The sequence below is a fragment of the Phoca vitulina genome, unplaced genomic scaffold (assembly GCF_004348235.1).
Source record: "Phoca vitulina isolate PV1807 unplaced genomic scaffold, GSC_HSeal_1.0 scaffold3, whole genome shotgun sequence".
NCBI lineage: Eukaryota > Metazoa > Chordata > Mammalia > Carnivora > Phocidae > Phoca > Phoca vitulina.
In genome coordinates, this window is record NW_022589706.1 from 26,139,497 (window position 1) to 26,155,965 (window position 16,469).

Genomic DNA, 16,469 nt, shown 5'->3' on the forward strand with positions numbered 1-16,469 from the left:
CCAACTAGTGAACATTAGGAGGTTCAAGTGGATCCCATATTTCTAGACACTTGGTTATTTTAACTTGTCCATTACAGCCCCCATAGAGATGAATAATAGACCGAATATAATTTAGAAAGTGTTTAAACGCAAATTCTGAAAAACAAAGTTTTTAGAAACTTAAGAAGATTGGAAAACTGCCCCAGTTGGGGATGGAATTGGGAACAGTGATGACGGGGATGAGTTTCTGACCAAAATGAAGAGGCCTGGCCTGCCTTGGTATCCGTACGGCAGTAAAGCACCGGTTCTCGAAGTGTGGGCCTCAAAGCAGCATCAGGCGCTTGTTAGAAAATGCGGGTTATCGGGCCCCACCCAGCCCCAGGTGGAATCCGTGCCTCTGCTGCTGAGTGCCACCAGGATCCCCACGCGCACCCCGGCCTTGATGCAGTAATGAATTACGTCACATCGGCTCCAAAGAAGCCCCCTCTTAGGAGTGTGCGTTCCAGAGAATAAAGGCAGAGCTACTCAAACTTCTCCCCTACAACAGTTCCCACCAAGGGTATGGCTGACCCCAAGCTACTAACAGACTTGAAATTCCTGTATGCCTTCTGTTTAATTCCAATAATTCATGCAAGTTTTTGCCTTTTCAAACACACAATATTTTGAATTTATTTTTAAGCAAAAATAATGAGCTTCTTCCCCCCAAACGTTCAAATTGATCCATGTGTTATTTTGTGGCTTATCTTCACTTCCTAGTTCGTGGCCACATACCCTCATCCAAAAGATGGGCCCCCAAAACCAGCTCACGCATGGGCTAGCCCGCAGGGTCTGGGGGGAGCACAGGGATGGCCATGGGGAGGGACAGCCACATGGACAGCCCAGCAGCATCATATCTAACCTGGGGGGAAGGAACTGTAACTCTATACTCCACAGGTTCCTTCCTCCCCAGCCACTGCCACAGAATTATTGTCCAGACGTACAGGTGGGAGGGAGCAACCCAGACTCTCCGATCTGCGGATCTGATGAGCAGTCACTGCGTCAACAGTGGTCTCTATAGGATTGCGGGAGCCTTTTGACCCCACCATGATGTGGCCAGATTACGGAATAAACCTCCTCATGCAGGGCCAGAGCTGGAGGAGGCCCTGCCATACGGTGGTGCCACGGCCACCGGGACTTAAAGGTGACAGTCCGCTATCTGAAATATTCACCACATCACCTACTCCCTAACTTTGCCACACGGCAAAGCACCTACACTATTTATGCCCTAAACCTTGTCTCCGAGGCCTTTCCCATCCCCAGTCCCTCCCTCCAGTGTAGATCAAACAACCGCCATGTACTGCCATCTGGTGGTCACAGAAGCAAGCACACCTGTAAAATTCTGTCCGAGCCTAAATTAAGAGGATCCAGTTCCCTTTTGCAGAAGCTACTGGATCCCCAACTGCTGTTTGTTGTGTAACCCAATGGACTCAGAAACCAACAGAACCTACCAAGACAGACACCGGGAAATGTTAATAATAATGAAAATTAGAACAACAGCATTAATAATAGTTATACTGTATCACTGTCTAACTTATATCCACTTACTTATCTATAAAACAGTGGTTCACACCTTAAAGGATTGTTGCAAAGTTAAAATGAATGAGTACATGAAAGTTCCTAGAACAGGGGTGCCCGGGTGGCTCAGTCAGTTGGGTGTCTGCCTTCGGCTCGGGTCATGATCCCAGGGTCCTGTAATCGAGCCCACATCGGGCTCCCGGCTCAGCTGGGAGTCTGCTTCTCCCTTTCCCTCTGCCCCTCTCCCTTCTCATGCACGCTCTCTCTCTCTCTGAAATAAATAAAATCTAAAAAAAAAAAAGTTCCTAAAACATTACTTGACGCATAGTAAACACTGAAACGTTAACGACCTATTGTCAGTATTAGTAAGTACTGGCGGTATGCCAGACACTATAGTAAATGCCTTACAAACTTCTAACTCATTTAATTTTCAAAACGATGCCGGCAAGCTGGAACACTTTCATTCCCATGTTGCAGATCTGTCCGCTGAAGCTTGAAGAAGCTGAGAAATTTGCCTCGAGGTCACAAAGCTAGTAAGTGTCGGAGGGAGAACTCAAACCGGCACCTCGGAGCCTAGATTGCTCCTTTATCCACCAGGCTGAGATGCCCGTGTGCTGTGCCGAGTCTTCCCAAACGTTTGTCTAAATCCCATCCCACCCCACACGTATACCCCACCACCACCACCACACACACATTCAAGACGAGAAGCGCTCTCAGGGAGCGCCCGGACGCCATTGTTTCCCCAGACCCTGGTCCGGTGCCTGGTACACGCTAGGGGTTCTTTGGAGAGCCGTGGAATCAGCGGGGACACCGTGTAATGGCTGTGACCATTCACGAAACATCTGTCTTAAGGACAGCTCACCAGCGACCACATCAGAAAAGAAAAAATGGTGTCAGATTTTGAGTAGGAGGAAGGGCCATAGAAATGTTTTTAAGATCCGTCAGAGAGATTGCGATTTGCCAGTCTCGGAACCACAAGGAGAGAAAAATGGAGTGACATTCTCGCTGTTGGAAAAGTCTTGTTTTTCCACATTTAACACAGACAGCAAGGATCCTGTGGCCCCAGCCGCGGTGAAGTTACGGGACCAGGACCTGGCTTGTTGCTCCGAGTTCATGCAGTGGAGGCACTGCAGGAGCAGTGTAGACACCCTCCTCGGGTGAACACCCCGGCAAGGACAGCCTTGGGAAAGACCAAGGAGGCAGCCCTTTAAATAATATGATTTGAGTGGGCCCCAGCGCAGCCGTTCATCAAGAAATACCCATTTCAACCCTGACATTTCATCCTCAGAGACTGACTGATTCCTTGGCTCCTGAGAACTCAACCTCCAGCCCAATAGCCTGCGCCTCCCCCTCCCCCATTCTCGCAGGGTGGTCCCCGAGATCTGAGTCCTCACCCCTCCTAGGGGCTTTGCTGTTACATGCCCTCTCTCCCCCGGGGACTAACTGGAAAGGGGCTGAGGAGACTTCTGCCAAAGAGCCTCACGCATGAGGGAATGAGCCAGAAAACTTGGGGCCTGAGGGAGGACAAGGAGGGGAAGCTTTTTGTATTTGGTCAGGATCTTGGGCTGGGGCGAGTGTGGACCCGGGACCCAAACACACCTCAGCGGTGTATTGGCCATGGTGTAGTTTACAAGCCATTGCGAGAAACCTCGCCCGCACCAGCGTCCTACTGGTGCCTGCCCAGCCTCAGTATTCAAGGGGACAACCGTGTGGAAACCAGGTGGAGGAGGGGGTCATGAGGGAAGTCCCCTTTCTTCACTGAGTCACCTTTTTAGGTTATCAGATTTGGAGGAGAGCTTTGAGGTCATGGACTCCTTTTGCAGATAAAGAAACTGAGGAATCGAGAGACCACAGAGTTTCCCACGTCTGCACTTGGTGAGGGAGCTGTTGCTAACGGGTAACTTGGCCGGGCTGGTTCCCCCCAGACACGGTATAACACTTCGAGTTTGAGGCACAAAACTCCCCCCTGATAATCATGACTGTCATTTCAACCATTGTTCTTCCCAAAATATTTCACAAAACACAAGTTTTGTTGGTTGTTAATAAGTCTTTTATGGGGGAAAAATTCTGTCGTCAAATAATTTGGGTAAATACCGATGTCAGCAAAGTGAAATAGTTCTTTTTATAATCACGAATGTGTTCATCTTTAATCTTTTTTTTTTAAGATTTTATTTGAGAGAGAGAGAGAGAGAATGAGCAGGGAAAGAGAAAGGGAGAGGGAGAAGCAGGCTCCCCGCTGAGCAGGGAGCCCGATATGGGGCTCGATCCCAGGACCCCGGGATCATGACCTGAGCCGAAGGCAGACGCTTAACAACTGAGCCACCCAGGTGCCTTCATCTTTAACCTTTAATCTCTACTGTTCCCAAACCTATCTGACCAGGGACCGCTTTCTGAGGGGAAAAACCTACAAACACCTCTCTGCACATAAATATCCCATCAAACCCAGTTCTGGGTGATGCTAACACATACCATAGCACATCAACTATTGAAGATTTTATTTATTTATTTGAGAGAGAGAGGGAGAGAGAATCTCAAGCAGACTCCACATTGCAGGCAGAGCCCAACTCAAGGTTTGATCTCACAACCCTGAGATCATGACCTGAGCCGAAACCAAGAGCTGGAAGCTTAATGGACTGAGCGGCCCAGGCGCCCCGCACATCAACTATTGAGAATGCATAAAATAGACGCTGATACTAAAGGTCCTCATATAGTCTTTCAGGTTCTCCAAGATCACCCAAGCTTAGCCTCTTCAGGAGAAAAGAAACACACCAAGAGTTTTCAAAGGCTGTCCAGAAAGGAGGAAATGGATTAAGTGGTCTTAGAATTTAGCTTCTTGTCCTTTTCTGTTGTGAATTCAGCACAGTCAGTGAAGTTGGGCAGGCCATCTCATATCTATCCTATAAAGCACCTAGCAATTTCTTCAGCACCTGGCAATTATCATCCTTCATTCCTCTTGAGCCCAGGAGCTCAGTACCCAGAAACCACTCACTAAATATTTGTCAACTTCACTTGCTGCCCAGGTTACATGAAATCCCAGCTGTTTTGTAAACACTGGCGAGTTGGTTTTTCAAAACGGAGCTGGAAATTTAAGCGTTTTATTTTGTGTCTCTCTCCCAAGCATTCCAGCTTCAATCAACTCAGACCACTTCCCCGCTGCAGCCTCTACGGCTCAAGGGCTAGAACGCTCGGCGCCGAATGCCCTTGACCCGGGGAATGGCCCAAGGGAGGGTTTGCCCGCCCATCTCTCTCAGCTCCTGTGCTTGACTCTTTGTTTTGGGCCACTGGGTCGTCCGATCACGGGAAGAGGCAGGCCCTCTGTCGGAATAACCTAGAAAATCTCCTCCTCATCCTTAATTCACTCACAGCTCTCACTCACCCGGCATGCCTTCGTTTGATAGCAAGCGCGAAGGGCCGCGTGTGAGCTGGATGCTGCCGTGAGTCAGGCGTTGCCTGCGAGGAGCTTGGGATGGAAGGGGAAGCAGACCGCGGAGGACACCAAAGCACTCGTCCCCTCGAAGACGGCAGCGGAGGACAGGAGCCGTACCTTCTTGGCCTGTGGCTCTCCGGTGCCTGGGACTGGCTATTGAGGAAAGGTCTTCAGGACGTACTCAGGATAACTAAATCCAGAAAAAATCGGTGGGCTTGGGGAGCTCCCTTCCAAAACCTTATCCCCTGTGCTTCCTTAGCGGGAGTATCTTAATATCAGCGGTTTCCCGTCGGTGGTCCGTCCTAGTCCAGGGATACGCAGAACAAGAGCTGACATTAGGTTGGTGCCTTTTTTTTTTAATTTCCCACTTTTTTTTTCTTTCAACTTTTCATTTTGACATTACATCAGGTTTACTGAAAAGCTGTCAGAAAAGTACAAAAATCTTCATATACCCTCCACTCACAGTCCCCCAAAGTTAACATTTACCACATTTGCTTTATCCTCTCTCTCTCTCTACACATGCACACATGCACACAAATTTTTTTCTAAATCATTTTAATAAATTACAGATACCATGCCCTTTCCTCCTTAATACTTCCCTGTGTGTTTCCTAAGAACAAGGACGTTCTCTTATATACCCCAGTGCATTGATCAAAATCAGGCAATTAACATTGACTTAATACGGTTACCTAATCTATAGGCCTTACTCAGATTTCAACAATTGTGTCAATAATGACCTTTTAGCAAAAAGCGCATGCATTTCATTTGGCCATCATAGCTCCCTAGTCTTCTTTAATCCGGAATGGCTCCTCGCTCTGTCTTTGTTTTTCGCACTAGTACGTTTTTTTTTTCAAGAGTACAGGCCATCTGTTTTGCAGGATACCCCTCCATTTGGGCTTCACAGACATTGCTTCACTCTTCCACCCAGGTTACGTTGTTTCGGCAGGAAAACCAGAGAAGTGAGGCTGAGTTCTCTGGGCGTCCCATCGGGGGCACCTGGAGCTGGTTAGTCTCGCCGAGCGCAGGCAGTGTTCCCTTTGGTTATCGGATGCAGGTGCCCTGTGCCCGGTGTCTCCACTGCCCAGATACTGTTGGAACCTTAAGCGTGTGCTGGGGAGATGCTTGGAGACTAACCATTCTGTTCTCCTCAGACTCTTGCCCACTGGTCTCAGCATCCACTGATGATTCTTGCTTGAATCAGTTACTGTTATGATGGTGATCCTTCTGGTCCCATGATTCCTCGTGTGTGTGTGTGTGTGTGTGTGTGTGTGTGTGTTAGCTGGCTTCCTACCTGTAAGGCAGAACTTTCCCTTTTTAAATTTCCATCAGGGTGGATTCATAGGTCCTCGTTTTATGCAGTGGGTTATAATCCTTTGTATCAGTAGTATATATATTTTGATGCTCTAATTGTCCCAGATGTGGCCAGTAGAAACTTCACAAGCTGGCTGGTTCCTGTCCTTTGCATCTGTCACTCTTTAGGACCGTCACTATTCAAAGGCAGCCCTTGGCAACTGGGTTGAGCCTTTTCCTGTATCTCTTGACTTGCAGATGAATACTCAGCTTCTCTGCCTGGTTAGAAAACTGACTGTCCGTGGTCTTCCCATCTCCCCGCCCCCCCCAAGCCCCCCCCCGCCCCCCCACCGTGGAACAGGATTTTCCAGCAAGGAGACTTGACTAGTAACTGACGGAGTGTTAGCATGTCCATCCTCAAACACAGGACTGTTTAACTTCAACGCAAAACACGGGGCAGAGTCAACCCCCAACACAGGACTCCAGGAGTGGCCGGTCACCTGCGGTGGGTGGACATCCCATCCTAATGGTATTTGCTTTTCCCCTGTGCAAACCAGCTGATGGTTGCAAAGGATTTGCCCTTTGCTTCTCTGTTGCTTTTTTATATTCCAAAGAGAAAGCAAATTCTGATTCTGGTAAGTAATGAAAGGCCCCTGACAACTGAGTTCTCGCCTTCAAGCTAGCCCTTGTCAAGGGGGGTTGGGGGGGCGCTGAGAGAAAGCAGGTAGACTGCCCATTTTGAACTCAGTCTTATTTCAGACGAGCATGTATTCTGCCCCCACCCCCCCCTCGCCCCCCATTTCCATGTGTCACACCAGGCAAGGAATATTCCCTTTTCGATCCTGGACATGGGAGAGCTCCTCACTCAAAGCAAGATGTGGGTGTGGCAAGGCATAGGAAAAGAGAAATCAATTGGATTTGTTACAAGGAATCTTAACAGAAGGAAGACAGTTGTAGATAGGGGCAGACAGGGGTTGGGTGTAAATACACTAGTCCCCACCCTTTCCGTCACTGGTCACACAGCCTTGGACGCAGGAGTTGCCTCAGTGAGGGAAGGAATGCTGCCGGGGAGGGAGAGCCCTGGGCAGGTGAGAGAAGGCTGAGCCCTGACCAGGAAGAGGCTGTGTCCGCAGGCCGGAGAGGCTCAGAGCATTGCCCTCAGGTAGGAGACCAGGTCCGGAGGAAACCCATGTGGTGTGCCCCAAAGGCCAGCCGTCGGGGGAGAAGCCAAGCTAGAAACCTGTTCTTGAAAGGGGAAAGCCATCAAAACATCCTTCACATTCTGTGGCTTTGGAAGAAAAATAGATCCTGTGGTTTTCCTGGGGGAGGAGGAAGGGCACCTCAAAGCCCCAGGTGGCTTGTAAATTCTTAAGAAACAAGGACGAGGTGGCTCTCGAGCTGGCCTCTTCAATCTCAGAGGTGTTGCATTTCGGTGCCCGTGGCCCCCAGGCCCCAGCCCCAGAGGGTGGGGCCTGCAGCCGGGCCAGGCTTCCCCATGGTTGACCTTGGTCAGCCTGAGACCTGATCACCCAAGGTGTGGCTCAAGGCCTGCCCCTTGCTCACCTCCTCCCTTCTTTCCTCTCTCTCCCTTCCCTCCTTCCTTCCTGAAAACCTTCCCCTCCTACACCTCTTGAACTCCCCATCCCCAAATTGACCTCCCTGATATTTTTACAACGATTAATATTTTACGATGGCTTCAATGACATGATGATGACCCACAGTCTGCCCTCTCTCAAAAACTTCAAAGCCTGGTTTCTCCTTTTTTTTTTCTTTTTTGCCGCCTATCCTCCTGACTGATTGTGTTTTTAAATGGAGTCCAAGATAAATAAAAGTACTGCAAGTAGGCAGAGGGGGGCAGAGTTTTAGAGCAGGGTGGGGGGAGGGGGGAGAAAGGGGGGAGCAGGGCTGATGGAGGGGAGGAGGTGCACATGGTATTTGTTATCTATCCTGTTTGTCCAGCTGATTTGTGAATTATTAGCAGAAAATAGGCATAAGTGGAAGCAGAGGCTGGGAACAAAATTCCAGGTTCTGGAAGTGGGGTCATTTAATTGACAGGGCTTTGAAGAAGGAAATGCTTATACACACAAACTACTGGCTAAGCTCCCAATGATCTCTCCCTCCGAGGAACTTCTGTGGCACTTGGGGCTTCTATCTTTCAACCGGTGCCACAGTTGATAGAAGTATACCATTTGGCCCTTATTCCAGAAAGCAAGTATTACTTGGTGTTGTAAATGCGTTTGTTCCTGTGTGTGTGGTGGCAACTAGATTTTATCTTTCTTCGGTGCAAGGCCTCCATCCCTTTTTTTTTTTTTAACATGCTGTGTCCAAACAGGTCCGAGTAATAAGTATGTGCTTCTTATGAATATTAACTCATATAATCACCAACAATTCCTTATGATAGACATATCATTAGTCCCATTTACAGATGGAATAGCTGAGGCCTAAAGTCATACAGCCAGTCAGAAGCTGGGCTTCGAACCATGTAATCCAAGTAAATCTCCCCAACTCCAATCTACGATCACATCTGCAAAGACTTTGGTGGTTTTTTTTTTAAAGATTTTATTTATTTATTTGACAGAGAGAGACACAGCGAGAGAGGGAACACAAGCAGGGGGAGTGGGAGAGGGAGAAGCAGGCTTCCCGCCGAGCAGGGAGCCCAACGTGGGGCTCGAACCCAGGATCCTGGGATCATGACCCGAGCCGAAGGCAGACACTTAACGACTGAGCCACCCAGGCGCCCCAAGACTTTGGGTTTTTTGTGTGTTGTTGTTATTTGTTTGTTTTTTGGTCATAAGCAGTAACATTCACAAGTTCCAGAGATTGGGATGGGGATATCTTTGGGGGGCCATTTTTCAGCACTCCGTAAGAGGTTATTTGTGGCTTACATAGGCCCCGTAACCTACCCGTCTAAAACCTTTTAAAGAGCACCAGTCATGGGGCACCTGGCTGGCTCAGTCGAAGAGCATGTAATTCTAGATCTTGGGGTTGTGAGTTCGAGCCCCACGTTGGGGGTAGAGATTACTAAAAAAAAAATCTTAGAAAAAAAAAAAATGAGAGAGCACTGGTCATTTTTCGTGTGAGTAAAGGCTTGTGAAGCAGTTGTGAAGGGCATCCTGGGAATTCAGCCACAACTGAGAGAAGACAGAAGAGGGGCCAGGGGAGGCAGCGACGCGGCCAGTGATGAATGATCTCTCCCTCTTCTAGCGCGCACATCTTACAGGGACGGAGAGACCGGGGCTGTAGATTCTGTTATTGGTCTGTCTTTTTAAAGGGTGTAGATTTTAGAAATGGGAAGTGATTTAGAGGTTCTTCCACGCCAGCGTTTCGGCTCTTCAGAGGAAAGATCCGAACAACATGATCAGTTCTACATGGAGGGAAGATTTGAGTCAGAGGAAACACGAAACTTGGAAAGGGGCAGGTGGGAGATAAAAGCAGCACAGAGCTGAACCCACCCGCTGCCAGGAGGCCCCAGGGGCCCGTCCTTGAGCTGGAAGAGCGTGGAGCCCTTAGCCCGGAGCCAGGTGTGGCCCAGTCATGGGAAAGGCAGAACAGGTGCAGTTTAGTCCCGGGTAAGCGTGGCATGATGACTGCAGCTGTAACGTCCTTGGGTGTCTACTGTGGAACACGCAGGTCAGCCACCGTACCCAGATGTCCTTTAACACTTGAGTAGCTAATCCCCTGGTAAGGAGTCCTCTGTTCTCTCCTACACCTCCCGCTGCGGCACGGTGGCTGCGCCCTGGTTGGGTTCCCGCGGCCCCAGCACAAGGCGATGAGCTAGGAAATGGCACGGATCCTTTTCCATCGCACCTTTCTCCCCCTTGCATTCTTCAGCGAATGGAGATGATACAGGTACCTCCCAGGGTGGGCGAAAGGGCCTGGCAGAGACCGGTGTGAGTAGATGTTTGAGAGCTCTGAATTCGCGATTTGGTATAAAGGAAGGGGTTCCCAGGAACCATGGCCTCCCCGACGCGCGTGTTGTCCTTTTGCCAAAAATTGTGACTCGACGAACTTGGAGTATCTAAAGAAGAGAAAGCAAACGTAATTTCTCTTCACCTGTCATTCACTGTGTTCTCTCCTTTTTAACTTTCTTTTCCAGATGGTAACAAAAAATAATCCAGATGGGGTGCAGGTGCTGTAAAATGATACAAAGGTAACGTTGAAAAAATAACCTCTGAGTGGAGGAATCTGGGATTCCCGTGGGGGCCCTTCTAAAGACCATGCATGGATTTCATGCATTTATCCCTCTCGGGGCATGACCAGCATTGCTAAGAAATTATGAGTTTGGAACTGCTTTGATATCATTTAAGAGGACATGTGGCCTAGATTTTTAAACTTGTTTTGCTCACCGCTCAGAGCACGTTGGGAACGACATAATGCTCTGAGAGCAGATTTGGTTTAGCTGAATCTCCAGTTCCCCGGAGAGCTTCAGCACAAAGAAAAGCTTGGGTTTCAGGGATGATGCCTGACAGGGCGTTGCTGAAAATAAACCACGCCCATCACATACGTGTTTTTAATTTTGTCCAGATTCTATTTCAGAATAATTTGGATCACATGAATAGAATTCTACACAAACTAAAACCTGACTAATTTGCTTCCTTCGCAAATAACACTTTTTATTATTCTAGTTCTACATCTGTAGCTATATGGCTGTATCCATTTAGTCATATGTATGTGTGTGTATCAGTTCTATTCCATTGTAATCACAATGGGATGGTAGGCTTTATTCAAAAAACATTTATCATAATAAATATTAGAAGTATCATTCATGTTAGTCCAGACTTCGTATTTATTGTTTGAACGACTGCACGATATTCCATTAAGGGGATGTGCTTAACCACTTAGTCCCCTGTTATTGGACATTTGTTTTATTTCCCTGTTTGGTTGTTTGTTGTTTTTTTTTTTAATTTTTTTTTTTAAAGGTTTATTTATTTATTTATTTGAGAGAGAGAGAATGAGAGAGCAAGCACATGAGAGGGGGGAGGGTCAGAGGGAGAAGCAGACTCCCCGCCGAGCAGGGAGCCCGATGTGGGACTCGATCCAGGGGCTCCAGGATCATGACCTGAGCCGAAGGCAGTCGCTTAACCAACTGAGCCACCCAGGCGCCCCTGTTTGGTTGTTTTTAAACTCCATGAATCACTTTGTACTTTACTTTGTTTCTCTCTTGGATCTCTTCTTAGGCTCTATTCCTTTACCCCAACTCTATCTAATTGGTTTAGACACACATATAGGCTTAACGGAATAAGAGCAGAAATTAACAGGAATAGTAGAAGGAGGCAGAGCCTGCAGGAGAAAATATTAGTGATGGAAGCTAGTTATTCATAAAGGTAGTAATGAATAAAGTGAATTCGTGTTTAGCCTGACCCTCATTCTTGTCACCCCCAGCTATCTCTTTGATCCGGTTCAAGTGCCCTCCCCTGGCTATGTCAACGAGGTGAACAGCTGCAAGGTGGATGAAGGTGACGCGGGTAAACTGAAAGGCAAACAGAGCGGCCAGGTCCTGGTGCACAAAAACGAGCTGCAGAGCGAGGGCCTGAAGAGGACGGCCAGCAGAGGCAGAGCCTGCGGCGGGCAGGAGCCCCACTGGCCTCCCCCAGGACCGCCCCCTCAGGGGGACACGGCGGGGGGATACTGTGCGGACAGGGCTGGCAGTGCCATCAACGGCATTGGCCCCGCCCCCGCCCCCCTGCAGCCCACTGGGGATCATGGGCCCCACCGGGGAGACAGGGGCTCCTGCGTCAGGACCGCGCACAGTGTCGCCCCAACTCAACCCTTCCCGGAAGGACAACAGGACAGTGTGCTGCCGGCCTCGCAAGAGACCCAGCTCGTCCGAAATGGGGACTCCAGAGCTTCTTCCAGGGCAGAAGGTCCTGCCTTGCGAGTACAAGACCATGACCTCCAGATACCGGCCCCGGATTACCCTCCCCTTCGGGGCTCCACTGTAGACAAAGCTGATCCGGAAGAAAAGGACTGTCTTTCCAGGAGCCAGACTGACGACGAAGCCCCGGCGGGAATTTCCCCCAGGGTGGGGGAGCACGGTTCGAACATGCCCTTCCCCTTGAAGAGGAGTTGGGATTCATTAAGCGAGGCCATGGCGACAGAAGACCTAAGTGTCTACTCTGAAGCAGAGGATGCTGCTCAGGCCGCGCCCGTGGTCGATTCGAGAACCGGGTGGGAGGATGCACCTGGCTCCGCGGGAGAGCCGGGTGGGGACGCGGAGGACGAGGATGCGGCCGTGGCCGAAGCCCTCGCAGCCTTAGAAGCAGCTACCGCTGGAGAAGACGTGGATGAGGCAGATTAGGGCCCTGAGCAGGTGTCGCTGCGCGCACGTGGGGTACGCATGCTCCGTGGTCGGAGCTGGGGCCCCGCAGCCTGCGCCCCCCGCAGCCTTACAGGTTGTTTGCGTCAGCATCCGCGCTGATGATCGCGGGTGCCCACGCCAGGCCGCTTGTTGTTAAGTGTGGACAGCACCACTGTGTCGACGGGCGATCACTCAGGGCGCCAGATTAAAAATCAGAGTGCGGGTGCCCACGGCACATGCGGGAATCAAACAGCCTGCTCGTCGACCCACAGATCTCCCTCCAGAACATCTGGGACAGATGTTCTCGAGAATGCTCTGAAATCCCAGCGCTTAATCCCCACCCCTCCCACCACCACCAAGGGCACAGAATCACAGAACATTCTGTTTGTAAATTCGTTGTCTTGCTTTTGAGAGCCAGACATTGTACCCAACCTGGAAAAAGTAGCTACCCCCACTGAAAGTGCCTAGTGTGTCCCCAGAGCATGGCTTGCCTTCAGGGACAGTCACCCAGGGAACTAATCACTAACCACTTGTTTGACATGGAGTTAAACTCAGCAGGCTTCAGGATGGAGCAGAAGCCACCAGTAAGCAAATGGTTAGTCATTAGCTGTAATATTAGGACACCTTGACCTTAACTTTTTTACATTATTACTTTTTAATCTCCTCTGGGACTGGGGAGGCTGGCCAAAATAATTCTGAAAACTGCTTGTGTTGTATTTGAGTCTTAAGTTCATGAGATTGGGAAGAGCGAAGAGATAGATGTTTTATGCCACTTAATGTCGATTCTGATTAAAATATAACAACATATGTGTCTGTCTGTTGTAACTCAAAGGTGGTTCTCATTTCCCAGACTGAGTGTCAGTAAGCCTTGATGTTTCTTTCCATTTCGAGAGCTCCACTACTGAGTTACAGGTGAGGAGAACCAGTCCGTTTGCTGAGAATGGCTTTGGCTGTCTGTCCCTGCCGTTCAAACTCATGACACCACGTGCTCCGATTTTACCTAAGGATGAGCCACAGCCCTCTCTGGATGCCAGCCCTCTGATTTATAAAAGCAAGAGCTGCCATTCTGACGTGACTCAGTGGAGAATTTAGAGGATGGTCAAGTCTCTCTGGAAAAATATGAACATGGGAGATGCTCTCATATGGCATTTCATAACACAGGCTCTGAAACCTGGCTGACCTTGGTTTGATATCCAGCTTTGCCACACGACCTCGGGCAAATAATTTTTCCCTTCTATTTGCCCATCCGTTAAGTGAGAATAATAGTATGTATTTATAAAGATTGAATGAGATTATGCAAGTATTTATCACAGTGCCTGGCACACAGTAGGCTCGCAATAAAATGCTAAGTCTTACCAGTTAACAACAAATCCTTGAAGAATGGTTTTATGTTCTCACAACTGAAAACTCTAACACTGTCAATGTCATCACTGCACTTTGGTGATCATTTAAATAAAAAGGTGATTTCTGAGCTTCCCAGCATCTTTAAGGATGGCACCCTTACAAATGCTTACCAGACATACGTTACCCTGGGTTTGTTTGGTGACACGCCAGCTCCACATAAAAGGTCACACCGAGCGCTGAAAATATAAGCTGTTGTCATTGTTAATTGCATAATCGGAGGATTTGCTATTGTACTTAGTACACGGAATGCTTCCTGTTTGAGAGTGGTCCCTTCAAGAGTTTCCCAAAGTGTATCTGTTGGGATTAGGTTCAGCTGCATGTGATAAATGGCTTATATAAAAATAGAGATGTATTGAGAAGAAGTATTAGAAGAAGTCCAGAGTTAGCAGTCCAGGGTGGTAAGAGTTCTATCCTATCAGCGACCCGTGCTCCTATCATCTTGGCTTCCTTCTCAAGATTACTGTGTATTCCAATCATTACATTTGCTTTCCATGCAGGGAAAAGAAGGAAGGAATCTCCCTCCCTTCCATTTATACCTCCTTGGTCAACATCTAGTCACGTGGTCACATTTAGATGCAAGAAAGGCTAAGAAAACTTATTTCTCTGTCTGGATTTTCCAATTGAATTCAGGATTCGCTTACCAAGAAGAGGGAGAATAGACACTGAGTGTTGAGGTGGTCAGCTTGCTGTGTCTGGTACGCCAGGGCCTCAGAACACAAGAGCCTGGGAGAGCCAGTTTGCAAGAGGTTGAAAGATTGTACTCACATTTGGTGTAACAGAAAGGGATTGAACTTTCAGTCCAGTGGAAGGAAGACTGGACAGCTACAAGGTATCCTGACTTCCCGTGGCTGTCTCTACAACAGAAGGATGAAAGAAGAAAATTCAGACAGAAAAGGGGTAAGGTAAGGTGAGGAGTTAGTGCAGACAGGTCTCTTTGCTTGGCACCTGTACATAATTTCCCATTTTGAGACTGCTGCGGATACTTCACCATGTTAACAGTTCTCCTAAGTTTTAAAGGTTCTTTTTGTGCAAATAACTGCTTCAGAAAGGTTAGCAGATGACCAAGATTTTTGAGTGTTTGTTTTTTTTAAGCTGTCATGACGCCTTTTGTCTGCCCCCATATCCAGGCTCTACCAAAGGATGTCCGAATCTTCAGATTGAAAAGAAATTTCAGATTTTAGCTTTATCCACCAGGTTGTCTAGCAACTGACTAAGCATCCTAATCTGTGGAGTGTCTTTCTATAGCCTAGTGCCACCCCGTATCAGAAAAGTGATGATTGGCAATAGTGAACTTTTAAAATATTCTGGACAACTTGAAAGCACAGATGCACTCTGAATGGAAGTCACTGGCTTTGATTAGGAGGGGACATCCTGGTCTTTCATGATCTAAGCAAATTGTGTCATGTGGCTATTTACCACATTAAATCTTGATTTTGATATAAAATTATTTCTATATTGTGTGCGTGTGTGTGCGCGTATGTATACATTTTTTACTGGGGCAAGCTGAACCATCATGTAAATAGAAAAGTAAATGTTCTTCTCTGGTTTCCAAGGCATAGAGTAGCAAATTGTTGTAACTGTCAAACCAGATGTTTAAAGGCACAAAGAGAATTTGATCAGGCTGCTTAGCACACGCCCATTTTGTCCATACTTAGTAACTGCTGGCCAGTCACTGTTTCTCCCTTTCTGCTTCACTCTGCCTCTGACCCAAAGGATCAGACTCTCTCTTCCTGAGTCTTCCGTCAGTATTTCCAAGCAGGAGGCCCTCGGAAGAATGAAGGGGCCACAAGAATCCAAGCATGTGAGCAAAGATCTGACGTCCTTCGTTTTGTCTCTGTGAGGTCACAGGAGTGAGGCCTCCAGTCTTGGACGTGAACTTTATGATGAAAATGTGGAAATCCTTGCTTTCTGGGGGGTTTGTTTTGTTTTTGTTTTAAACTCCAGAGTAAACCTCAGTTATTTTCAAACCCTCTATTTTGGAACTGGTGATAATTAAACAGAGACAAGCTAACATTTTTTTCTCCCGGCAAGCGCTTTCCCTGTTAATGTGTGGGAAAAATAAGTTGCACGTTGATTTACTAAATTGGTAAGTTCCTCCGATGTAGGAGGTTATAGTAGACGGCTATAAGCCATCTGACCTTCAAAGCACCCTCGGCCACTTGAAGAAACAACACTGTAGACACCCCTATCAAATATGCTGATTATGGATGATTCTTACCTGCCACATTAAATCAGTCGGCTGCAGTCGACTACTAGCCATGGTTTTCAGCTAAAGCAACTGTAACAAACCAGTGCCTTGTGCCTCCATCTAGGATAGTGTAGGGCACAAGGCGGGAACTCAATCCATCATTTGTTGAGGGAATGAGGAACAGCTCCCCACAGTACAGTTAGGACACCTCCTGCAGCGGAGAGTCTGGATGCTAATTGGGAGATCGTGGTATGTGGCCATCAGGGTATATAAATGCAGGGCCACGGAAGCACAAGTCTATGTGAATCCAAGAGAAAAGAAATTACATC

At 48.1% G+C, this 16,469-nt stretch overlaps 1 protein-coding gene across 3 annotated transcripts in view; it reads left to right on the forward strand.

The window, feature by feature from the left end:
* Positions 1-16,113, forward strand: part of CUNH4orf19 (chromosome unknown C4orf19 homolog) — an 81,549-nt gene extending 65,436 nt beyond the window's left edge. For all 3 annotated transcript variants that reach the window (XM_032400169.1, XM_032400168.1, XM_032400170.1), the window contains 2 exons: positions 10,347-10,400; positions 11,633-16,113. In XM_032400169.1, the coding sequence (XP_032256060.1) occupies positions 10,369-10,400; positions 11,633-12,548 (948 nt within the window). In that variant the 5' untranslated portion in view covers positions 10,347-10,368 and the 3' untranslated portion in view covers positions 12,549-16,113. The remainder of the gene's footprint in view (positions 1-10,346; positions 10,401-11,632) is intronic.
* The last annotated feature ends 356 nt before the right edge of the window (positions 16,114-16,469 follow it).